At 38.5% G+C, this 26,715-nt stretch overlaps 1 protein-coding gene across 4 annotated transcripts in view; it reads left to right on the top strand.

Annotated features, from left to right (window-relative positions):
- TMEM59 (transmembrane protein 59) overlaps positions 1-24,284 on the top strand; it is a 29,406-nt gene extending 5,122 nt beyond the window's left edge. For 2 of the 4 annotated variants that reach the window (XM_066376358.1, XM_066376356.1), the window contains 7 exons: positions 928-1,033; positions 2,624-2,718; positions 4,459-4,611; positions 6,491-6,572; positions 7,963-8,041; positions 12,909-13,017; positions 23,969-24,284. In XM_066376358.1, the coding sequence (XP_066232455.1) occupies positions 928-1,033; positions 2,624-2,718; positions 4,459-4,611; positions 6,491-6,572; positions 7,963-8,041; positions 12,909-13,017; positions 23,969-24,124 (780 nt within the window). In that variant the 3' untranslated portion in view covers positions 24,125-24,284. Of the gene's footprint in view, positions 1-927; positions 1,034-2,623; positions 2,719-4,458; positions 4,612-6,490; positions 6,573-7,959; positions 8,042-12,908; positions 13,018-23,968 lie in introns of all 4 variants that reach the window. The other 2 variants (XM_066376357.1, XM_066376355.1) reach the window with 1 other exon arrangement.
- The last annotated feature ends 2,431 nt before the right edge of the window (positions 24,285-26,715 follow it).

Genomic DNA, 26,715 nt, shown 5'->3' with positions numbered 1-26,715 from the left:
CTCTCCTTTTCTCTCTAAAATCAATAAAATAAACATTTAAAAAAGAAAAAAAAAGACATTGTCATTAGTCTTACTAAGCAGGTAACTTTTTTCAATAGTGAAGAATATATTCTTTCTTGAGCTGACAAAAATATACAGTGATGCCTATAACTATTGTTTTCTATTTTAAAACTATTTATGATTAACACTACTATTATTGAGCACTTTGTATGTCCCAGGCACTGTGCTAGGAATAGCTACCTCCCGTGTTATTGAGGGGATTAGAGATAATTTATAGCTATTATCTCCTTTTATGATGAGAAACAGAGTTAGATAGGTAAAGTAACATGTGCTGGGTCACTCACCTAAAAGGTTTTAATCCAGGTCTGTCTAATTCCATTGGCCTTTCCCATATGGCACACTATTGCTGCTGTTTGTGTGTTTAGTTAATAAGCCAAGATTTAAAAATCTTTTTATGTATGCATTTTTATAGATGTACACCTCACATTGTAGGGGCTGTTATAGCACTATTTGTCATGTGAAGATGATTGTGATACTTTTCCTGATAAGCTTATGATTTGTATAAATATTTATGTGGCAGAAGTATGCTATTGATCCTAAGGTACTTGCTTACTCATTTCTATCCCTGTTAAAGTTCTAATTATGTTACTTAATTTTTTTCTTTCAATTTTTCCCACAAAATATGAGGAAAGAGTGATTTTACCCACTAGGCTTCTTTCTTGGATATCACTTTAAAAACAAACTAAAACCTCTTTATACGGCAGAGGTCTTGGATATGACCTGGTTCCTATCATTTTACTTTCAGTTATAAAATTTTTTATTGGAAAGTTTATAATAAACTCTACTAACTTTACTTTCCTTTGACCTTTTTTCCCTGAGGAAAATATACTATTTTTTTGTAATTCTCCCTGTTCTTGAATTCCCTAGGAAGAGGAGCTGTACGCATGTCAGAGAGGTTGCAGGCTGTTTTCAATTTGTCAGTTTGTGGATGACGGAATTGATTTAAATCGGACCAAATTGGAATGTGAATCTGGTAAGATGCTATGCTAATGACATGAACAGTATGTGACATTGGTGTTGTCTTTGAGATGTGTTATACTTTTAACATATTGATATTTTCCTTAGAAAATGACAAGCATAATGTTTAAACTAGTCATCTAACATATTTTAATTATTATGAAGTTAGAGTTTTAGTAGCTGCTAATAGAAATTTCATGGGCTTTAAATTTCATCTATTTGTTGAGACAATATTTATTTTGTACTGTGGATAGAACACCTTTGTTTAAGCAAGTACTTGGTTTAGACAAATGCTGTAGTAATTACCCTTCTCATAATTCATCACTACCTTTTCAGTGGATGGTATAATTTTCCTAAGCCTTTCAATCATAGGCTAGTTGACTTAGCTCCTAGTTTTTTTTACTGAATCAGGCCTTTGATTCAGTATTTAATAGTGTATTCTTCTGTGGGTCACGCCAATAAAAGAAGTAACCGGAGTCTTTGTTGTCTCTTTTTTTTTTTTTGGTCTTTGTCATCTCTTAGAAAACTATTCTTACCTTTTGCTGAAAGAGATGAGATGTGTTTAATAAAAGAAGCCTGTAATCAGGACAAAATTGACATTTAACTTTTTAAAGAACTATAATGGGATTTTGTCCGTTTATTACATTACACTGTTTATTCATGTAGGAGGAAGCGTCTTACTCCCTATTGCTATCCCATGACTAATACCCAGGCTCTGTTATAACATTACCTTATTTTTTATGGCTCAGTCTCCTACCTAGCCATTTTTAATATGTGCATAATGCTTTTCAGTTTACTATCTAGTGTCTTTGAGAAGTATATTACAAGTACATGGCTGGGTTGGAAAGAAAAATAAGATTGTTATAGTAGTGAAATGTTCTGTCACAAGAAAGAAATGGCTCTAGTGAACTAAATGAAGAGAGTATATCTGGTAAAGATTCATTTCAACTTTAGAATCCTGCTGTAGAACATTTTCTAAGTTCCATTTTCTCAGAATTTAGGGTGTTAGACTGATTGTTTTATTTTTTCTTGCCATGTGAATACTCTTGCTTTTTGTGTGTGTGTGTGTGTGTGGCCCATATGGGGACCCTTGCTTTTCAACTAAACGATCTAGTTCTGAACAGTAACATCATAAAATATAAATCAGTAAATCACTAAAATATAGTTTGTTCAACCCTATGAAGTAGGTGGTTGTATTTCCATTTTAGACATTTGGAAGTCAATAGAGAGGTTAAACAATCATCCCAGGTCACATACACAGCCAACAAATGATGGAGCCAAAACTTAAGATTACCTGTTAAATGAGGTTGCCTATTTAATGTTTTTTCCACTGTGCAAACCTTAGCTATGCGGCTCCCCTCTTATGAATGTCATCATATAGCCAGAGCCCAAGTATGTAATTAATAGATTTATTCCTGATTGAATTGTGGGAGATAAGAGATAGGGGTTTTATTAAAATGGTACATTTGCTACTATTACCAAATTTGGAAATTCATATTGAAATGCTTTTTAAGAAATTTCTTTATGAAATGCCAAATCTCTTTTCTATCTTTCTCTCTCTCTCTCTCTCTCTTTCTTGTAATTTGACTATTTTTTCTCTTAACAGCATGTACAGAAGCGTATTCCCAATCTGATGAGCAGTATGCTTGCCATCTTGGTTGCCAGAATCAGCTTCCATTTGCTGAATTGAGACAAGAACAAGTATGAAACAAAATTTTCTTTCAAATTTGCCTGCTTAGATTGCACTTACTTGTATTAAAATATTTATCTCCTGCTTGATCCTGTTTTAGTGTTCTATTTTTTAATTAGTTTTCAGCAAGCAAATTATATGTTTGCAAATAGAAAAATCAATTCTATTTTTGTATAATTCTTTACTGTTAAAAAATATGTTCATGGCCTGACCTGTGGTGGCGCAGTGGATAAAGCGTCTACCTAGAAATGCTGAGGTTGTCGGTTCGAAACCCTGGGCTTGCCTGGTCAAGGCACATATGGGAGTTGATGCTTCCAGCTCCTCCCCCCTTCTCTCTGTCTCTCCTCTCTCTCTCTGTCTCTCCCTCTCCTCTCTAAAAAATGAATAAATAAATAAAAAAACTAAGAAAAATCTGAATCTTTAAAAAAAAGTATATGTTCATGTTCGTAATGTCATTTTGTTTTTTCTCATGGGTTAGTGAAGATGTTATCCCCCTTTTACATACAGAGAAACTGAGTTTCAGGAAAATTGATAGTTCGGAGTCCTTTTTTCCATTCCAGCTACAGTCATCATCATTTCTCATATATGTTACTAAATTAACTTCCAAACTATTTTTCCACTTTAACCCCCTCTAGTTTATCTTTTCGTGTGTCCAAACATTTATTTTTTAAATGGAAATCTCATCATATCATACTCCTATCTTATAGACTTCAGTTGTTCCCCATTGCATATAGGTTCAAGTCCAAACCACTTATCACTACCTGGCTCATGATTACCTCTCCTATGTCATTTGTTATATTTCCCCATGCCTCATACTCTATGCTCCAAATGTACTGGGGAAAATTTCTTAATTTTATTAACTTTTGCATGGAAAATACAGCTATATGATTTAAAACTCAAAAGGTAAAAAAAATAAATAGTGAAAAGACTCCTGGCTCATATCTCTTTTCCTCCATGAAAGTAGCCTAAGTTACTAATACAGATATTTTATGCACATACAAGAACATATGAATTCTTTTTTTAAAATTAAAGTATACATAATGAATGTCTGCTCTTTTTTCACTATGTAATATTCTATTATAGAGATGTATCATTTATTTAAACATTCCTTTATTTATGGGCATGTAGGTTGTTTCTAATCTTTTTCCTTTAAAAATGATACTGCATATTTTGCACAATTATGAGTCAGAATTAGAAGAGAGATGATATCAATTAGTGTTAAATCTTATCAGTAACTTACTATATATACACATATATGTTGAGCCCATAAATACTTTTCTCACTCTGCCCTGTGTCATGTCTTACATTTTATCCATGTATTCTTTTGATATTTTTCTTTCGTTTTTCCATTGATGTTCATTATAGCATGATTTATTTTACTTGAAAGCATTAAAGATGAAAATGGTGTGATTTATCCCTTTCCCTTCTACTCTTGAGGACTTGCTAGTCCTTATTTAATCAAATCTTAAGATTCTCCATATTTTTGGACCTGATTCAGAAGCTTTTTATTCTATACAGGTGATAGGTAGTTTATAAATATGTTTGGTGGCAAATTAAATGGATTTTTATCTTTACCATAGTCAATTTATATGGATAACTAAGAGTTTATCTAATCCTAATGATTATCATAGATTCACTTAATTCTTTATAACCTGTCCCAATAAGGATTTGGAGAATCTTGATTATGTTGCTCTCTTGAATATACATATATAAATAATGATATATTTATCATGGTTTAATTTTTTTTAAAGCTCATGTCCCTGATGCCAAAAATGCATCTACTCTTCCCTCTAACTTTGGTGAGGTCATTCTGGAGTGACATGATGGACTCTGCCCAGAGCTTTATAACCTCTTCATGGACTTTTTATCTTCAAGCTGATGATGGAAAAATAGTTATATTCCAGGTGACAACTATGCTTCATATATTCCCCTAAATACTAACAACCATAAATATATATGTCTTGAATGTCTTGGCATAGAGCCATGTATGTAGTCACTTATAAATATTGATTGTCAAATAATAATTACTTATTTGGCCTAATGGAAACATTGGACATTGTGACACAATTTGACTTACCCTTCCGTCTGCCCATTGGAAGCCTTTCTAAAGCCCATCAGTCCTTATCAGACAAGAACTCTGAATTTTCTAAATTTTATAGTGGTTTAAATTGATCAAATAAAAATGCTAGATATGGGAGATAATTAATATACTTTGACTATAAATAGTGGCATGAATTTGTGTATGGAAATAGAGAAAAGCAATATGATATAAATTTTAGTTGTTTTTAGGGCTTTTTCTCATAACTCTTGTAAGAGAGCTTACTGAAGAAGCAAATTGCATGCTAGAGAGGTAACTTTTCTCCTACCTCATTATTTACCATGTGATGTGATACTAGTAGCTATTTTTTTTAAGGTTCTTATGTAGTAGGGAATATATGTATTTTATCTCAGATCTTCAAACAACCTCGTGAGGTTGTATTATCCCTATTTTATTGACAAAGAAACTGAGAGTCTAACTTGTTTAAGGGCACCCTGCCAGTGAGTAACAAAAATAGGCTTCAAACTTAGGTTCAAACTTTAGCTCCAAAGCTCATAATAGCACCCTACCATACTATCTTTCTTTTTTTTTTTTTTTTTTTTCTGTATTTTTCTGAAGCCGGAAATGGGGAGAGACAGTCAGACAGACTCCCACATGCGCCCGACCCCGATCCACCCGGCACGCCCACCAGGGGGTGACGCTCTGCCCACCAGGGGGCGATACTCTGCCCCTCCGGGGCATCGCTCTGTTGCGACCAGAGCCACTCTAGCGCCTGGGGCAGAAGCCGAGGAGCCATCCCCAGCGCCTGGGCCATCTTTGCTCCAGTGGAGCCTCGGCTGCGGGAGGGGAAGAGAGAGACAGAGAGGAAGGAGAGGGGCATACTATCTTCCTTTTAATTTCATAGTTAAAAACCTTAAATTTGCAACCCCACAAGTTATGTTGTGGTACTTTCTTTTGTAATCATTAAAGCGAACCTATAATTATTATTACTGAGTGGCTTACTGTAAGCCACTCTGTAAGGCTACTATGTGATTTTTAGCACTATCCTAAGCCTTGAGTTTCTAATTAGTAAAACACAGAAGAAATTTTCATTCTTTAAGTTCATGAATAAGTTCTGTGTCCTAAAGCTACTTAAGTTAAAACATAAGTTGACTCTTAAGAGCGGAGCCCTCATTCATTCCTGGTTAGATATGAGGTTAGTTTCGTTTCCCTCTTTGTGTCAACTTGAGTGTAACTAAGATGGAGAAGCCCCAGCTCCAGAGGATCAGTGTGCTATATATAAAGTGTGGAGTACTTAGCTATAATTTATGGATTACTCATACTTAAGGAAGAATGGAATGTTTCAGTTGAGAAAAAAATAGGGATAATAAATGTTTAGCCAAAAATTCTGTCAGTCTGCTAAATTATCCTGATCAACTAGAATTAGAACTCATTTTTGCAGGGCATGATATTTAATGCAGTATATTCTAATTTGTCCTTCTTTTTTCTACTTTTTAAAAATGTTGTCAGGAAGTTAAACTAAATGCTTGATGATGCCAGAAATCTGTTTGTAAGGCACTGGATCTAATATTTAGGAAGTGCAATTAAAATATATTGTGGTTAATGTGTTTTGTTTTGTTTTTATACCGTACTTCTGTTACTTTTCTCTCAATTTGAATGTTTGTAGAGATGATGTGTTACTGAACTTGCTACTGAAGAAGACTTAAGAAGCACAGATAACTTAATTGCTCTCATCATTATTTCAGTCTAAGCCAGAAATCCAGTATGCACCACAGTTGGAGCATGAGCCTACAAATTTGAAAGAATCGTCACTAAGAAAAATGTCTTGTAAGTTTTATTTTAAGCAGCTTGGGATAAAAACATTAGCAGTCGAATCTGGTTGTGGCAGAATTGGTTGTGTGATTGTTTTTACACTAATGGGAGGTGAACAAACAATTTCTAAAACAATGGTTTTCAAACTTTAATGTGCATTAGGATCTAGAGAGCTTCTTAAAACAGATTTATGAGCACCATCACCAAAGTTTCCAATTTACTAGCTCTGGTACAGAATTTGCATTTCTGACATTGTCTCAGGTGGGAACTGCACTTTTAAAAACACCATTCTAAAAGCATTTAGTTTGCTTTGAATGATGTTGCGAGTATAAACTAATGAAGTATGCTGATATATCCCAATAAACCAAACAGTGAAACAATCCTGGAAGTATGAGTTTTTACTGTTATTTTTATTTCCATACTAGAATTGAATTTTAACTAATGGAATATAAAACATCAAGCTAAGGCTGAGCTTACCTTTTAAAATGTACTAGCTCATACTTCATTTAAGATACTGATTTAATTAACTTTCTAATTATTTTACTGGGTGGATAATGACAGCACATAATGCCATCTTTAACTTTACATTAGAATAAACCAAATTCTATTATTTAAACCCACATGTAATTAAATTGAATGCTTCAGTGTCATTTAGTATTTGGAAATAAAATAAGAAATCTTTAATGTAGTAGAATATCCATTTGGTTTTTGATGTGCCGTAGGAACTTTCATTCATTATTGAATGTATCAAATTATATTTATAAAAACAACTGGCCCTGGCTGGATAGCTTGATTGGTTAAAGCATCATTCCTAAGTGCAGAGGTTGTGGATTCAATCCCCGGTCAGGACACATACAGGAACAGATGGATATTTCTTTCTTTCTCTCTCTCTCTTACTCTCTCTCGCTCTCTCTCGCTAAATCATTAAATAAAAAACCAAAAACAACCTGGTTATTACCTTGGCCAGTTGGCTCAGTGGTAGAGTGTCAACCCGGCTTGTTGAAGTCGTGGGTTTGATTTCTGGTCAGGGCATACAGGATAAGCAGTCTTCTACTTTTCCCCTGCCCCCCCTTCTCCTCCCAGAGCCATGGCTTGATTGATTAGAGTGTATTGGCCCTGGGCGCTAAGGATGGCTCTGTGGAGCCTCTGCCTCAGGCACTAAAAATAGCTCGGTTGCAAGCATTGGTCCCAGATGGGCCAAGGATTGGCCCCAGCCAGGGGTCATCGGATGGATCCTGGTAGGGGTGCATGTGGAAGTCTGCATTTATCTCCCTTCCTTTCACTTAAAATAAAAAAATAAAAATAAATAAAAACTGGTTTTCTATAAGTATATAGATCTAAAAGTAGTCACTTGAGACTTTTGGAGTACAGAATATCATAAACATGTACCTTGTTATTTCAGCAGATCTACAAATGAGATCACAAGCACACAGGAGCTATCTTGTGGATGAAGAAAGCGATGGCTTTTTAAGATGCCTATCTCTGTATGTATTCCTCTTTATTTTTTGAAACTTCTTTAACATTTTCTTTATTTTATTTATTTATTTTTGAGAGAGAGAGAAACAGGAAGGGAGAGAGAAGAAACATCAACTCACGTAGTGTCACTTTTAGTTGTTCGTTGATTGCTTCTCATACATGCCTTGACCAGGAGGCTTAAGCCAAGCCAGTGACCTTTGGGTTCAAACGAGTGACTTTGCATTCATGTTGATGATCTGGAGCTCAAGCTGGCGACCCTGCACTCAAGTTGGTAAGCCTCCATTCAGGCCAGATGAACCTCTGCTCAAGCAGGCAACCTTGGGGTTTTGAACCTGGGTCCTTGGTGTCCTAGGTCAACAGTCTAGTCACTGTGCCACTCTTTATTAATGGGTGTAGGAGATAAAATCTGGCTTGGAGAGATAGATTCCTTTTTATTATTTTAAAATTTTATTAACTGCTCAAGAGTGAAACAACTTTTTTACCTTTTCCCTACCAAACTTATACTTTTGGATATTTTAGTTTATTTAAAAGGTAATACGCATACTACTTTGGTAAAACCCAAGCAGATAGTTTTTTCACAGTACAAAAGCTTGCTTGTTAGGATTTCTTGATTTATGTTAAGAAATGTGCTACTCCAGCCATTTAAATGAAGTATATGTTAATGGTTTGGGGATCAGATTTTTGTTTTTAGCGCAAGGCCACACGTGAGATTATTAGAGGTAGCTAAGAACTATAGCTTAAGGAGGGCTCCATGTTTTATACTAAGGAGTATCAACTGTGTGGAGGATTCTGAAAGGCTGGCAGAGAAAAGTGGGCATGTGGGGGTAATTGGTCCCTTATGCCCTCCTAGGAAGGAATATCAAGCTTTCTGAGGGTGAAAAGGGCTTTCTTAAAATATGTGTGTTCTCACTCCTCCAAGGAGCTACGATATGAGTCCTCCCCTTACACCCCTTCCTCTAGAAATAATGAAAAAGAGAAAGTGGGTCTTAACACTTATTGGTAACTGTTTATACTCTGTGTCAGATACCAGGCCAAGCACTTGAGTGGAACCGCAGACAAGTGCTTGCCCTCATGGTCTCACACCATGTTCTATCTCAGGTGTAAGACTGCAGTAGTCCAAACTGCATGCTTCCTGTAATTTCTTGTGATAGAAATAGTTTCTTGACAGGTTTTATCAGATATCAGAAGGGTCTTATGGAATCTGGAGATTGATGCCTTTTACTGACTAAAATCAGTAAAGACTAGGTAAGAAAATAAGGACTTGACTTTAAATTTTCCCTTTCATTTCTAAACCTACTTTTGACCTTCTGCAGAAAAGAACAATTTTTCTTTCTAGTGTTTAGGATTTTTGTTGCAATGTGATCATTTAATATAAGCTAAGTAATCACCTAATCTTAAATTATAATTTATTCTCAATACTTTTACTACTTGGCATCTTATTGGTGATTTATTGCTCTTTAAGATTTTGTCATTATACTATAGTTCTTCTAAATCTAACATTTTTAAATTAATTTTGTAAATGTTTGAGGAAACAACTAACTTTTTTTTTTTGCATTTTTCCAAAGCTGGAAATGGGGAGGCAGTCAGACTCCCACATGCGCCCCACCGGGCTCCACCCGGCATGCCCACCAGGGGGCGATGCTCTGCCCTTCTGGGGCATCGCTTTGTTGCATCCAGAGCCATTCTAGCGCCTGAGGCAGAGGCCACAGAGCCATCCTCAGCGCCCAAGCCATCTTTGCTCCAATGGAGCCTCGGCTGCGGGAGGGAAAGAGAGAGACAGAGAGGAAGGAGAGGGGGAGGGGTGGAGAAGCAGATGGCTTCTCCTGTGTGCCCTGGCCGGGAATCGAACCCGGGACTCCTGCACGCCAGGCCGACGCTCTACCACTGAGCCAACCGGCCAGGGCATAACTTTTTGACTAGAAATTTAATCCTATGAAGTTTCTGTACACAAACATCAATTATTATAATAGTGTACTACATTTTAATAAAAATAATTCTTTTTTTGTGACAGACAGAGAGATGGACAGGTAGGGACAATCAGGAAGGGAGAGAGATGAGAAGCATCAATTCTTTGTTTCAGCACCTTAGTTGTTCATTGATTGCTTCCCCGTATGTGCCTTGACCAGGAGGCTACAGCAGAGCGAGTGACCCCTTGCTCAAGCCAGCAACCTTGGGTTCAAGCCAGTGACTTTGGGCTTCAAGCCAGCAACCTTTTGGCTCAAGCTGGTAAGCCTGTGCTCAAGCCAATGACCTTGGGGTTTCGAACCTGTGTCTTCCGTGTCCCAGTTCGACGCTCTATCCACTGTGCCACTGCCTGGTCGGGCTAAAAATAATTCTTTTAGAAATGCTTTTTTCTCTCATTGATATTATTTGACTTTTAGAACAGTGTACACTGTGATAAGTAGATAGATAAGAGAGGCGAATCAACTATTCCCAAGGTTATATATCTACTATGTTAAAATTCATACCTAGGTTCCCTAATTCTACATCTTCTACTCATGCTATTCTGCCATAGCTGTCTGCTTTTTAAAGGGTCGTTATTTTTCCATGATTGCATACAAGATCACCTAGTTAGTCAGTGGAATCTGGTCTTCTGGCTCTTACTACAGTGCTTCTTTTTATTTTATCACATAGTTGTTAGAAAGTTACCCTTGGCCTCCAGAATGGAAAATGAGGTCACACTCATTTTTCACTTACCATTTCTTTTTGGAGAGTTTATTATATGCCAGGTACTGTGTTAGGATCTTAAGACCTAAGAAAGAATGTTCAGTCTCTACCTCTATGGATTTCTCAGGTCTAGTATAAAGACAGACATGCAAACAGTAAACAACACAAAAATGGTTGCTACATATTATAATACATACCTCTCCTATATATAGAGTGCAAGGAGTACTAAGTCTATCAGAGCTTTCAAAGGAAGGATTTACAGAGTAGATAGAAATGTCTTAAATGATGAGTTGAGATTTTTGCTAATTTTAGCACACTTGTTTGAGAGATTTGACCAAATCCAGGTAGACAGGAGTTTGATAGGAGTGGGAAAACAATAATGTTTAATGATCAAGAGAAGGCCTCTGTCCTGACCAGGCGGTGACACAGTGGATAGAACGTCGGACTGGGACACAGAGGACCCAGGTTCAAAACCCCAAGGTCACCAGCTTGAGTGTGGGCTTGCTAGCTTGAGAATGGGGTTGCTGGCTTGAGCGTAGGATCATAGACATAACCCCATGGTCACTGGTTTGAGCCCAAAGGTCGCTGGCTTGAAGCCCAAGGTCGCTGGCTTGAGCAAGGGATCACTCACTCTGCTGTAGCTCTCTAGTCAAGGCACATATGAAAAAGCTATCAGTGAACAACAAAGGAGACACAATGAAGAATTGATGTTTCTCATTTCTCTCCCTTCCTGTCTATCTGTCCCTATCTGTCCCTCTCTCCATCTCTCTGTCACACACACACAAAAAAAAAACCCAAGAAGTGGGCTCTGTAAAGGAGAGGATCATGTTGGAGAACTTAGTTAAATCAGAGGCAAGTTACAAGGTCTGAACTAGGGCAGTAGGAGTAGGTAAGGAGTACAGGAGATGACAGAGATAGTTGAGAGTCTTGTAGGATAATGTTTTGTTGTAGAAGTTGAAGTGGATTGACTACATAAAATGAGCCTTTGTTTTGTGGCTTAACTAGTTGTGACTAGAGCATATATCAAATATATCCTTCTCGTGGTGTGGAAGGGAATTACTTAGCATTCAGGTTAGGGCTGGAATATATAAGTTAGGTATTTTTTCATTAAAAATATTTTTACTTTCTTATCTTTCTAAATTGGAATACTTACACATCATATTGGAGTTCCCTGCTTTTAGATACAATGCATTTTTTAAAGTTTACCTCTTTTGCTAAGTACAAACAATGACTGCATGCTTTTACCTTAGCATATTCAAGTGTTGGCAAACCATCAGGTGTATGGGTTATGGTGGTAACTTCATATATTTTATTAGGCAATGTTGGGTGAGCATAGATGTGAAAATTGGACTACCTCGTTCAACTAGACTACCTAGTTACATAGTTTTTCAGAATTAGTCTCTTAAATATTTAAAAATAGCTTATCTTATTCCTATTTTTGAAATCTTAACCTATAGTTTGTCAAATAATATGTCAGAGAAGAAGCTCTAGTTGCTGATTCTTGTCACTGGCTTCCTACATTAAGATATTTTAGTCATAAGAAACATAATTATGTCTTTACTGAGATACTCCATAATGGGTACAGAATGCCTCATAATAGATGTACTCTTGTAAATTGAACTGTAAGTAAATTGTGGCAGGTTAAATATTTGAAATGTTCTAGAGAAGGTAATTTCTGGAAGCCTTTTGTGAATCTCCTTATAAAGCAAATGATTGTTTCATAATTTTCCTAGTCTATACCTTAACTCTGGGATATTGAGTTTCTTTAAAACAAGTATCATTGTAATATCTTGCAAAATAATGTATGTGACACTTTTATAGCAGTGTATAATTTATAGGACACTTTCATTTGCCTTATCTTATTTAGTAATTTAAAATTTTCTTTGACAGTAATTTGCTTTAATTTTACACATTTAAAAGAAAGCCAGTACAGTATGTCTGATTTTTTTAATTATAAAAGGGTACAGCTGTGTTACAGAAACTTGAGAAATGGAGGGAAGGACTTCATACTACTCAAATATAGTACCTACTATAATATTTCCTTCTATACATAAGGCTTTGTAATTGATTGTATAGATAGTAACCATAAAGTTTTAATCATATTGTTAATCTAAGTACATAAGGTTGATTGCCTTTAATTACTAAGAATCTCCTATTTCTTATATTATAAAATTTTAACATGACTAATTGTTGGGGTTTTTTTTCCAGTAACTCGGGGTGGATTTTAACCACAACTCTTGTCCTCTCAGTGATGGTATTGCTCTGGATTTGTTGTGCAACTGTTGCTACAGCTGTGGAGCAGTATGTTCCCTCTGAGGTAAATTTAATTCTAATACTTAGGCCATTTGAAGACTGAGCCATGTGACTAATCATTAAATGCCTGTTTGTTTAACTAGAAAACCAAGGCCTCTCTACTAATGAAATAAAGAGAAGATTTGGTGCTTTTAATCATACACCTGGGGGTTGGCACACATGAAAATTACAGGTTTGCAGCACAAGTATCACTGTTCCAGTTTTCTGTAAAGCTAACTACCATAGTTAACATATATGTTGGCTGGTTTGAGTAGTGTTTCTCTCTCTTCCTGGTTCTTTTTTTTTTTTTCTTTTTTCTTTTTAGACAGAGAGAGAGTCAGAGAGAGGGATAGATAGGGACAGACAGGCAGGAACGGAGAGAAATGAGAAGCATCAATCATCAGTTTTTCGTTGTGACATCTTAGTTGTTCATCGATTGCTCTCTCATATGTGCCTTGACTGTGGGCCTTCAGCAGACCAAGCAACCCCTTGCTCAAGCCAGTGACCTTGGGTCCAAGCTGGTGAGCTTCTGCCCAAACCAGATGAGCCTGCGCTCAAGCTGGTGACCTCGGGGTCTCGAACCTGGGTCTTCCTCATCCCAGTCTGACACTTCATCCACTGTGCCACCGCCTGGTCAGGCTCTTCCTGGTTCTTTGAGACTGAAAATAAGCTGTTGACATCAGTTCCTAAGGTGATTTTCTTTTTAAGATTTTATTTATTGATTTTAGAGAGGGGGCAGAGACAGAGAGAAATGGGAGAGGAACAGGAAGCACCAATTTATAGTAGTTTTCCTGTATGTGCCTTAACTAGGCAAGCCCAGGGTTTCAAATCAGCAACCTCATCATTCTGGTCGATGCTTTATCCACTACACCACCAGGTGCTAAGGCAGCGGTTCTCAACCTGTGGGTTGCGAACCCCACAGGTTGAGAACCACTGTGCTAAGGTGATGTTTAAAAAAGAAGACTTGAGCCTGACCAGGTGGTGGCGCAGTGGATAGAGCGTTGGACTGGGATGCGCAGGACCCAGATTCGAGACCCCAAGGTCGCCAGCTTGAGCGCGGGCTCATCTGGTTTGAGCAAGGCTCACCAGCTTGAGCCCAAGGTCACTAGCTTGAGCAAGGGGTCACTCAGTCTGCTGTAGCCCCCCAGTCAAAGCACATATGAGAAAGCAATCAGTGAACAACTAAGGTGCTGTAGCGAAGAATTGATACTTCTCATCTCTCTCCCTTCCTGTCTGTCTGTCCCTATGACTCTGTCTCTGTCACAAAAAAATAAAATAAAAATAAATAAAAAAGAAGACTTGTAGAACCACTTAAAATTTAAAGAGTAATTACTGCTTTAGGAGCAGCAAGGTTAGATTGTTTGATTTTGAGTTAAAGTATTCTGGTATCTAACCCTGAGAGAGATGGAAAACTATCACTGACTTCCTTGGTAATTAAATTTTAACTGACCCAAGAAACGTAACTTAAGATAAAGGGGTTTTGTTTTGGGAAATTTATAATTTGATGATTCAATTTGGCTTTCAAGGAAAGAAAGTTATTTATATAACTAAATATGAAATAATAATGTCTGTTGACCTCAACTCCAAATAAAATGAACTAGTTATCTTGTGCTTTGAAGGTACAATAGAAAAAGAGTGAAAAGAAGAAAGGGGAGCCATGGCTGGATAACTCAGTTGGTTAGAGCATCCTCCCTAAGTGCAAAGGTTGCTGGTTCGATCCCCAGTCGGGGCACATAAGGAATAGATCAGTGTTTCTCTCTCCCTGTCTCTCTCTCCCTTCCTCTTTCACTAAAATTCAGTAATAAAAATTAAAAATAATTAATTAATTTCTGTTAAACAAAAAAAGAAGGGAAGAAAATTGAAATAGAATCTAACAATAAGTAAGTAGTTGGCATGTGCTTAGCATTGCACTAAAACAATCTTATTGTAATAGACTATAAAGATACCATTTTCTTTGTTTAAAACTTTTTTACTGATTTTAGAGAAGAGAGAGAGAATCAGTTTGTTTTTCCATTTATGCATTCATATGGTTGATTTTTATTAAACAGTTTATTTTTTTTAGATTTTATTTATTGATTTTTAGAGACAGGAGAGAAAGAAAGAGGGGGAAGAAACAGGAGACATCAATTCCTAATAGTTGCTTCTTGTCTGTACCTTGACCAGGCAAGCCCAGAGTTTCGAACCAGTGACCTCAGTGTTCCAGGTCAACGCTTTATTCATTGCGCCACACAGGTCAGGCCCTTGTTGATTCTTTTGAATGTGCCTTGACTAGGGAATCAAACCAGCAACTCTAGTGTATTGGGATGATGAACCGACTGCGCTCCCAGCCAGGACTAAAGATGTGTTTTGATAGAAGATTTACACATGAATAATCAAGATAATAATTTTTTTTTTTTTAAGATGATATGTGATACAGGCAGCTAGAAAATGGGATAGGGTAATCTGATAACTAACTTCTATATAGTTCTTTAAGATTTACAAAGTATTTTCATATATCCTACATGTCCAGCAGTGCTCTATAGCAGGTTTTATCCATTTATATTGAATAGATGAGTAAGCAGGCTTACAAAGTTCAGTTAACCATCCTGGGATTGCACAGCAAAGAAAGTATTGAGACTGGAATTCGCTCTTGTCTTTTAGACTCACAACTCCTGTGCTTTTTCCTGTATACCGTCTTTCCTATGACTGATAAGGATTTTATGTTGCACAAATAACAAATATATAAAGCGCTAAGGAAAGCAGATACCGTGTGCTGGGATTGTCAGATAAGGCTTTTAGGTAATGTGGATCTTGACCTGAATTTTGAAGAATGGGTAGGTATGGATTAGCAGAGAGCGGAGGGGGGACAGTTTTCCCAAATGTTGACAAAAATAAGCTAATTATCAGGGAAGTACTGTAAGGAACTGACTTGTTTGAAAGAATTTATATTAGGAAACTAAACCAAATGGATAAAGTTGGAAAGGATTGGGAATTAAAGTATTAAAGATTGCATAAACTTCTATAAAATTCATCTGCTTATGATATGAATGTACTGATGACATCCTCTTGCTACGTTACTTGTGTTATTTTTAGTTCTGATGTGCATATTTTAGTCATTGTTTCTGATAAAATGAAATTACCCATCTTACATAGGATTGCCTTTGGCTATTCTGTTAAAGTTACCCCATGCACTCTAAATCCTGTACAAACAAAGCTACAAACCTATAGTAATATATCTTTGTTGACCTCTCCAGCATGTGGTACTTTATTCCTTCCTGTGTATATTAAGAGCCCAATTCCTTCTCCTCACCCCTAGAACAACCTGGATTCTGGTCCCCAGACCTACTGACTAATTTGAGCATGTTCTACTAGGCACTGTTTTAAGTACTTTATATAAATTAGCTTATTTAGTCCTTTCACTAATTCTGTGAGATGGCTGACATTAGTATCCCCATTTTCCAGATCTGAAAATTATAAGAGAGAGTATATAATTGCCCAGTGGCACATACTAGTAAGTGGTAAAACCAGAATTTGAAACCAAAGCCAATATCCTTAAGTTTCTTTAGTTATCTGGGAATCATAAATAGGGGAGTTGATTTTGTGATTCATATCAGGAGCTGATCTCTTGTGTGCCCACTAACATTAGGAAGATGAATACTACTGGGACCACATGGTTCATGTTTTTGAGCCAGGATGCTCACACTCTCTCTTATCCAAATAGTTCTTAGGTGGATCTTCCATAGTGTTTCCTCTCTTTCCTCCTTACTTGACTTGTGGAGGTATTGTTTAGATGTAGCAATGCCTTTTGTGGTTTTGGTTACATCCTATAGACTTGGGGATCTTTCCTTCCCTTTCAAACAACTCTTGACCTTCCTTTTCATTTTAGATATTATCTCTGCTGTGCATGGGTTTTGTTTTGATTGTATAGCTTTAATTCTGTGAGAAATTTTCTCTTTCAGATTTTTGGGGGAACACCTCCCTTTTCCCATTAGAGAGAGAGAGAACAGAAGGAGGGGTGGAGAAGCAGATGGTCATTTCTCCTGTGTGTCCTGACCAGGAATCGAACCCGAGACATACACATGCCTGGCCGATGTTCTATCACTGAGCCAACTGGCCAGGGAAAAGCTATCTAAACTTTACTTTTATAAAGCCTTTTTATTGATTTTATTATTGGAACATCAGTTATTTCTGACCCCTCTCCATAGCAACATGAGACTCCATTTTATTTATTTCTTTTCTCATCCCACAATAAGCCATAACTTTATTAATTATAGAAACAGTACAAATTTCAAACCAAGCTGTAGTAACTCTTTTGAAACACCAAAAAAATTAAGATTACTACATTGTTAATTCCATAATAGCATTTACAATATCATTACTGTTGTTCTTCAGGGCTCGAACTGCCTTTGCTCTTGACACATTTGCTTGTGACATCACCAATTCTATGTTGAGACTCCATTTTAATTATACAAGTGTAATTTATCTGTGAGCAGTGCTATTTATATTGTTATGTTATTTACATTCAGGGATCCCCAAACTTTTTACACAGGGGGCCAGTTCACTGTCCCTCAGACCATTGGAGGGCTCCCACATACAGTGCTCCTCTCACTGACCACCAATGAGAGAGTTGCCCCTTCTGGAAGTGCGGCTGGAGCCGGATAAATGGCCTTAGGGGGCCAAATTGCGGCCCGCGGGCCGTAGTTTGGGGACGCCTGAATATATGATCCTCAGTGTTTGTAGGAAATCATAAGCCCGCTGAGAGAATGAGTCTCTCCCAAGTAGGACCTGGTATCTTGGAGTTTCAACATGAAATATAAAAAGCTTCCTTTTCAAGCACTACAAAAAAACTTAAAATGGTGGTAATAAATGTCTGGAAAGTGGTCATAGAAACTTATGAGCAGCTTTATTTTTCTTATTTAGGAAAGCTCTAAAATAATTTATTTTTAGCCTGCTTTGCACATAGGTATTCATCATATACCTAATAGCCAGAAAGAGTTGGCAAAGAGTTTCATTTCTCTGATTGATCGTAAAGCAGTGTCATTTTGAATGACTTGATGTATAAAGATTTTGGTCCTCTTTTGCCACTTTTCTTCCTCTGTTCTTCCACATTTATGTAATTTTTGAAACTTAATGGGGTGTTACTGTCTCTTATTGAGTGATCAAGCTAAGAAGAGTTGTCATTCATAGTGGTCCTTGTCAGGCAGGTCAAACTTGACATATAAGAACAGGGTTTAGCAGTATTAGATGTTTCTTCCTAAGATCATGCAGCCTCAGAAATTTGCTATAATGACAGATGTTGATATGCATGCATCCTCATTGTTATCTCTTCACATGTTTGCTTCCTTTTTCCTTATTTGTCAAAAACATGATTATCTGATTTTATGTTTTCAGTTAAAGGACTTCAGAAGACTCTTAAAAACATTAATGTTAGTAAATCATGTATGTTTATGGATAAGTTCTTATGTGCCCATCCTTATTCAAAGGATTAAAAGTATAGTGAAGAACAAGATTGTAAGGTATTTTTCCCCGCCGAGAAGGAAGAACAGGCCAGAGCCACAAAGTGTGGAATAGCAGACAGCTTTATTGAGTACAGAGCACACATCCCGCCCAGCAAGGTTCCCTGGCCCCGAAGAAAGAAAGATGGAGGAGAGATGGAGGTCAGGGAAGTTGCACGGATTAAACCGCGTGGGAGATATTTAAAGGGTCCCTCTAGGGAAGTGGAGCTAACATGACGTGGTGAAATTTCACTGGCTGGCAGATGATCGCTTCTTTCCAAATGGTTCCTGGGAAGCTTCCTTTGACGGGCTTGATTGTGGGCGGTTCCAGCCAAAGTGGGCAGTCCTAGCCAAAGCCCGCGGGTCTGAGTTCCCCACGTGACCATCCCTCATTATCCACCGACCTTACATTCTGACCTTTTGTGTTAAATAGAAAAAGGGGCGCCGTTTATTCATCTGGCTACTTCCTGCTGAATAGGGGCGTCGTGGGGAAGGGGAGATTGGAAGGTGGTGGCTTTGAGGGGTGTCAGGAGGAACATCTGTGTGGCTGACTGGAGAAACTTCACAGATGCGGTCCTATAAGGATTTTAAAAAAAGAGAGGAGTAATAGGGGATTTGCAGGGTCCAGCCTTTTGGTGAGCTGGAGATGGATGGAGTCCAGTGGTTCCGACTGCCAGTGGTCCTGTAAGGAGGCAAGCTTGAGGCAGAACTGCATGTCAGGAGTGGTGTAAAAAGGGGAAAGGAAGAGGGTCCCATCCATTCCCATAACCGAAACCTGTGAGGGAACTAGAGGTCCAGAGTATGAAGGTAAAAACAGAGAAGGCAGCCCCCATGTCCACAAGAAATGAGATGGACTTACTCAGTTGTTGCAAAACCCTGGGTTCTCCGAGTCCAGGCCGTGTCCTAGGAGTTTGGGCGATGCACCCACCTGGCTGGATTGGCCTTCCATTTGGGCGGCTTGTCCTCCACGTAGAGGCACTGAGGAAAAAACCTGCTGCCCGAAGGGGCAATCACTCCGCCAGTGACTGGGCTGCTTGCAGTCAGGGCAGGGCTCAGTGGGCAGCCGTGGGCAGGGGCCCTGCTGGGACCAGTGGTCCTGCTTGCCACACTTAAAGCAAGCTGCTGGTGGCTCTGCTGGTCTCAGGGTTGCCACAAGAGTCAGGGTTTGGAGCGTTACCTTCTGATGCATGCGGGGCCTGGCAAACAGCCTTGGCCTGTTTCTACTAATTGAGACCGTTAAAAACTTTAAATGCTGTGTTCACAGGTTCCAGATAGGGGTTTAGGGGGTTGGGAATAAGAGGAGGGGGGCTCGTGCGGAGCCCGACACCCAGATCCTGCAGGAAACGCTGGACAGGGCAGGAACTTCCTGCAAGAAAATTGGGGTTGGACGTCCTGAAAACTGGTGTAAGAGCCAATGCCAGGCTGAGAAAGGCCTGACGGAGGGGCCCCTGGCCAGCAGGGGAGGAGAAAGAGATGGTAGTAGATGGTGAATAAGGAATAAGAAACAGGTTTTTGCGAAGGGAGGGGAGAGAGAGTTTGGAGTCCGCGGAGAAGGAAAGATTAGGAGTGGAGGTTTTAGGTGAGGTTTCTCTGGCCAGAAAAAGGCCTGTGCTGTGTGAAACAGGCGGCACAGAGATTAAAGACAGGTGCGCGAATAATTAGAGGCTGTGAATGTAAGAGATCTCCAATCAGTTCCCAACTTTTTTGGCGATAGTTAAATTGGTGAGGGTGTTAACACTGAAAGTCCCTTCAGGAGGCTAATTCAGTGGGTTCTGTGGCCTGGCCACAGCGGAGAAGAAGAACAGTTTCTTCTTCCTTAGGGAGGGAGATTCCTGTGCCCCAACAGCTGCCCTCAGTTCTCGGAGTGGTCAGACTTGAGCATTAGCGTCCTAAAAACTCAAGGTCCAGCCACGGATGAAAGTGGATGTGCTTGGGGAGGTCTCCCCAAGCACATGCTCACTCGGATGGACAGAAAAGACTCCCCTGACGTAGCTATGGTTTCGGACAGGGAGTCTCAGAGGAAAGAACCGAGAGGAATGCTGGAGGCAAGGGACTTACCGCACTGTGCGCCGAAGTGGGTCAGAGGTCCTGGTTCTTTCTCGGAGGGGGGGTGGAAGGAGCGGTCCTTGCAGACTTCTAACTCCTTCCGGGTTTTCGGCACCAAAATGTAAGGTATTTTTCCCCGCCGAGAAGGAGGGAACAGGCCAGAGCCACAAAGTGTGGAATAGCAGACGGCTTTATTGAGTACAGAGCACACATCCCGCCCAGCAAGGTTCCCTGGCCCCGAAGAAAGAAAGATGGAGGAGAGATGGAGGTCAGGGAAGTTGCACGGATTAAACCGCGTGGGAGATATTTAAAGGGTCCCTCTAGGGAAGTGGAGCTAACATGACGTGGTGAAATTTCACTGGCTGGCAGATGATCGCTTCTTTCCAAATGGTTCCTGGGAAGCTTCCTTTGGCGGGTTTGATTGTGGGCGGTTCCAGCCAAAGTGGGCAGTCCTAGCCAAAGCCCGCGGGTCTGAATTCCCCACGTGACCATCCCTCATTATCCACCGACCTTACAAAGATCAAGATGAAACAGAGTTTAAGGCTTCCAAGACTTAGGAAGTAGGGTGAAACATGTCTTAAATTATATATAATAAACATTATTTTCTTTGTCTAAGAAAAAAAAAAGACCAAGAATCTTACCATTTAGAAGCTTTAAGTCTCAGAAAAGAATATAAATGCCACAGCTTTTTAATCCAAATTTTGTTAAGAAACTGAAGTTTTAAAAAAGATTTAAGTAACTTTTCCAAGATTCCATAACTGATTAGTGGCAGAGCGAAGCCTAAAGCCCAGATACATATTTACTAACTAAATTTATTTTTAATTTTAGAAGTAGTCTACGGCCATACCATCCTGAATACGTCCTATCTCGTCTAATTTTAGAAGTAATATGTGTAAACATGAATTAAATCTTCCCCAGCCAATAGTTTTTAAAATTTTTTCTAAGTAGTTACCATTTTTATATTTTCTTTTTTTGTTTGTTTGTTTATCAACTTTAGTAATATCTTTCTACTAAAAGCTGAACAATTAATTAGTTTCCTTACACTATCTCCCACCTCATCTCCATCTCTTCACATTCTTCTTTGTTGTTGTTTGAAATGTCAGACAGTTCTTGGTTGCTATTTCAAGGCTTTAAATGTTACTAGGTAGAGTTGTGAAAGTTGTTCTTCCACAATACCCTAGAGAAAATTATCACATGTGAATTCTGGGTTTTAAGGAGGTCACAGTATATCAGATCCATGTCCAGTCCATCAACCACTGAGTCTGTTTGGAGGATATTCTCTTACTGGAAAAGTATAAGGTACTAGACTATCTCCTTGCAGGATACTTGTTGCCTTGAAACAGTAGGCAGCAAACTATATCTGAAACCTGAAACAAGTAAGCAACCATCACAACGACACCACTTTTAGAATATTTTTATTATCTCAGAAAGAAAACTCATACTCATTAGTAGTCACTCCCCTTTTCCTCCCAAGCACGACCACTACCACCCCAGCCATAGACAATATATGGTCTCTTGTGACTGGCCTCTTTCACTTAGTATGATGTTTTCAAGGTTCATTCATGTTGTAGCGTGTATCAGTATTGATAGATACCTAAAATCTTCCAGGTGCTCTTTATTCAATATCTTTTAAATGCACCTTTCTAACATTGAGTATTTCTATACTCTCTCAGTGAGGTCAGCACTTCAATTTGTAACTCATGATTCAGAGATGTATTGCTGTAGGAGTAAACAATAAAATCTATCTCATTTCTTTCTTTTTTTTTTTTGTATTTTTCTGAAGCTGTAAACGGGGAGAGACAGTCATACAGACTCATGCATGCACCCGACCAGGATCCACCCGGCACGCCCACCAGGGGGCGATGCTCTGCCCCTCCGGGGCGTCGCTCTGTTGCGACCAGAGCCACTCTAGCGCCTGAGGCAGAGGCCAAGGAGCCATCCCCAGCGCACGGGCCGTCTTTGCTCCAATGGAGCCTCGCTGCAGGAGGGGAAGAGAGAGACAGAGAGGAAGGAGAGGGGAGGGTGGAGAAGCAGATGGGCGCTTCTTCTGTGTGCCCTGGCCGGGAATCAAACCCGGGACCTCTACATGCCAGGCCGACGCTCTACCACTGAGCCAACCGGCCAGAGCTCTATCCTATTTCTTAATAAATACTTTTCATTTTGTTTTTCTGCTATTAGGAGCTAGACCCACATCTAAATAGACCTACTTGCATAAGATACTAGACATTAGCATTATACTCTAATGAATTTTATAACATTTGCAGTGACTCTATTTTATGCTTTTATTTTTTTTGTTTCACTATCTTCTTGGATAAGATAATAATTTAAGGAGCTTTTGTATGTTTATGAAGACCTTTCTGTCAGTATGAAAATGTTTCATGTAAATTCTTTGTTCTCACAGCCTTTTAAAACAGCACATTTTCCAAATGTATTTAGTTAAAACATTCAGTAACAAAGCTGCTTACTCCAACTTGACAACTTGGTTGGAGAGCTAAGATCTTAAAGAAATTGATCACGTATTAAAGCAGTGGTTTTCAACCACTGGCCCTTCAGAAATTTTATGCCGATCCGTGAAAGAGTTAACCACCCTGATGTTGTATAAAGATTATACTCGGCCTGACCTGTGGTGGCGCAGTGGATAAAGCGTCGACCTGGAATGCTGAGGTCACCAGTTCAAAACCCTGGGATTACCTGGTCAAGGTACATTTGGGAGTTGATGCTTCTTGCTCCTCCTCCTTCTCTCTCTCTCTCTCTCTCTCTCTCTCTCTCTCTCTCTCCCCTCCTTCTCTCCTCTCTAAAATGAATAAATAAAGTCTTAAAAAAAAAGATTATACTCAATGATTCTAGACTATAATTTTTGTACAACATTAGAGTGTTTAACTCTTTCACAGACCGGCATGAAATTTCAGGTGGACTGGCAGTTAAAAACCACTGACTTAAAGAATCAACATCGCACTCTGGCCAGTTAGCTTGGTTGGTTAGAGCATCATCCTGAAGTGCAGAAGTTTCCAGTTTGATCCCTGGTCAGGACACAAACAAAAGCAGATGTTTCTGTCTCTCTCCTGCTTTCTCCCTTCCTCTCTCTAAAATCAATAAACTAAACATTTGAAAAAGATAAAAATAAAAAAACTCAAATTAAAAAAGAAAAAATTACACATGGCAAATTAATGCTCTTGGTATGACCACACTAACTCCATTTAGACCTGAGCAATTTTTTTTGATACTCAGTTGTTATGCTTCTAAATATTTTAAGTTGGGACATGTGGAAAAGTTTTCTTTGGCCATCACTGGCAATTGAATCACCTATCTGTAACACTTTGAGTAAAAGCATTCTTATTGAGGACATTTATAGAATTATTTTTATGAAATATCCATTGATTTAATTGTGGTTTGAAGACATACTTAGTGAAGTTTATAATTATCTAAATTCTAACATGAATTAATTTTCTTTTGCAGAAGCTAAGTATCTACGGTGACTTGGAGTTTGTGAATGAACAAAAACTAAACAGATACCCAGCTTCTTCTCTGGTGGTGGTTAGGTCTGCAGCTGAAGATCATGAGGAAGCGGGGCCACTGCCTACAAAAGTGAATCTTGCTCATTCAGAAATTTAAGTTTTGGGGGGTCTTTTTTGTTGTTGTTTTTTTAAAAGAAAAGTATAATAGATACCTAAATTTTCATTTCTCATAGAGCTTTTAAAATTGATGTCATTGAATATAGGGCTTAAAAATTACTATAAAATGAAAATAAAGTTACCCAAATATGTGAAGACTATATCTACTGTAACTTTACCTGTAGTCTTTTTCCCAGTAATTTAAGAGATGGATATTTGGGATTGTATTTTTATTTTAACATCTATAGCTACATTATTACTTGCATTGTTTTGTTTTCATTTTTAGCCACATTCTATGAGCTGATCATTGTTTTACCCACCTGTCACCATGATACCATCAATCACTTTAATTCATAAGCTGAATATTCAGTAGGATATGATGCTTCCGCTCAGAAATGACCCACAACCTGTCATTTAAAATTTAGCAAGAAATGCACTTACACTACATTTTCAGTTGTATTGAACTGAAATCATTAAAATTGTATTTGAATAATTATATGCTGAAATTTGAATTAATATACTCAATTTTTCTCTCACCCCTACCCAACCTGGACCAAAATTATGAAATGTTCTGTTTCTACCTATGGCTATATAATATGATGATCAAGAAACAAATTGAAGTAAAAACGATGCAGTCAGAAATGCATTTTAGGTTACTTGCACGAACTATAGATTTTTTTTTTAAATGAATCCAATGAAACATTTTTCTCTGGTAGAAAGCATATCAAGTACAAGTTTTTACTTGGCAAAAGCTATTATTATTATCATCATTCCTTTACCTATGGTGATACAAATTTGAAAATAAGAGTGATATCAGGTAACATAGTATACCAGAATCTTAACATGATTTGGTGTTATTTTACCATGAAATGTTAAATAACTTTGCAAACCAATACTTTCCTTATACAGAGGGCATTGCTGGCAGCTGAAGTAGTACTTTTTTTTGATAGAGACAGGAAGGGAGAGAGATGAGAAGCATCAACTTATAGTTATGGCACCTTAGTTGTTCATTAATTGCTTCTCATATGTGCCTTGACCAGGGGTTCTCCTGCTGAGCCAGTGACCCCTTGCTCAAGCCAGTGACCTTGGGCTTCAAGCCAGCAACCATGGGATCCTGTTGATGATTCCACACTCGGGCTGGATGAACCTGTGCTCAAGCTGGTGACTTTGGGGTTTTGAACCTGGTACCTCAGCATTTCAGATCAACACTCTATCCACTGTGCCACCACTGGCCAGGCTAAAGTAGTACTTTTTGACTAAGGAATGAGACACACACTTATCTTACAGCCTAATTATCAGCTTTCTCTGAGTCAAGAAAAAAGCAACTATTAATCAAGTAAGACCTTGGTCACAAAAATACAGGTTTTGGTTTTTAAAATAGTTTGACTAGATTTGGTAGAGGGTTAGAAGATATGTGAACACACCCAGATGCAGAAGAGAGGAGTGAGCAGTCATTGGAGTCGTCAAGAAATCAGTTTCTTATTTTTTATGAGAAAACAGTTACAGAACATGGGAATTGGGTTGGAGTACACCTTAAAGAAAAATCCTGGTTGTCTTATTTCTTACCCCTGGTACTTACTTAGTATCAGGGACAGGTTTAACTGAAACACATCTAGTGAAGCAAACTGAGGGGGAAATACAATGCTGCAGATTTATAGGAGTCAGCACATTGTTAGAAAAGCCCTCCCTTATAAAAACAAAATAATAAGAAGAATATCTAGATAAAAAGGAGCAAATTGTAGATTGTCGTATATTCTCTCTCTCACCTGCCCTTGATTTTGTTTTTCTTTGCTTCCTGAGATACCCTTATTTGTCTTAAAAGTATTAATCCAAGTATAGACAAACTTTCCCCTTCTGTTTATGAGATTCATATATGTGAAAATAACCCAATCATTCCTGATGTTCAGTAGGTAAGCAAATATCTGTGTCCTCCCCTCTTTTGATTTTAGGGTGATTAAATCACTGACATTTTCAAAGAGAATTTTACTTTAGCCTGACCAGGTGATGGCGCAGTGGATAGAGTTTCAGACTGGGACGCAGAGGACCCAGGTTCGAAACCCCAAGGTCGCCAACTTGAGCGCAGGCTCATCTGGCTTGAGCTCGGGCTCATCAGCTTGAGCCCAAAGGCTGCTGACTTGAAGCCCGAGGTCACTGGTTTGAGCAAGGGGTCACTCACTCTGCTGGCAAGGGGTCACTCACTCTGCCAGGCAAGGCACATATGAGATAGCAATTAACAACTAAGGTGCTGCAACGAAGATGTGATGCTTCTCATCTCTCTTCCTTCCTGTCTGTCCCTCTTTGTCTTTGTCTCTCTCTGTCTCTGTCACCAGAAAAAAAAAGGAATTTAACTTTAAAAAAAGAAAAAATTAGTGGACCTATGGTGGTACAGTGGATAGAGTGTCAACCTGGAATGTGGGGTTGGAGTCATTGGTTTGAAGACCCTGGCTTGCCAGTCAGGGCACATACAAGAAGCAACTACTACAAGTTGATGTTTACTGTTCCTACCCCCCCCCCCATTTCTCTCTCTATCTCTCTCCCTCTCTCTTTTCTTGTCTCTTTCTCCTGTGAATGAGGCTGTGATTGGCCACCTTA

Source organism: Saccopteryx leptura, chromosome 3 (genome assembly GCF_036850995.1).
Source record: "Saccopteryx leptura isolate mSacLep1 chromosome 3, mSacLep1_pri_phased_curated, whole genome shotgun sequence".
Lineage (NCBI taxonomy): Eukaryota > Metazoa > Chordata > Mammalia > Chiroptera > Emballonuridae > Saccopteryx > Saccopteryx leptura.
This window is presented reverse-complemented; position numbering and strand designations above follow the sequence as displayed.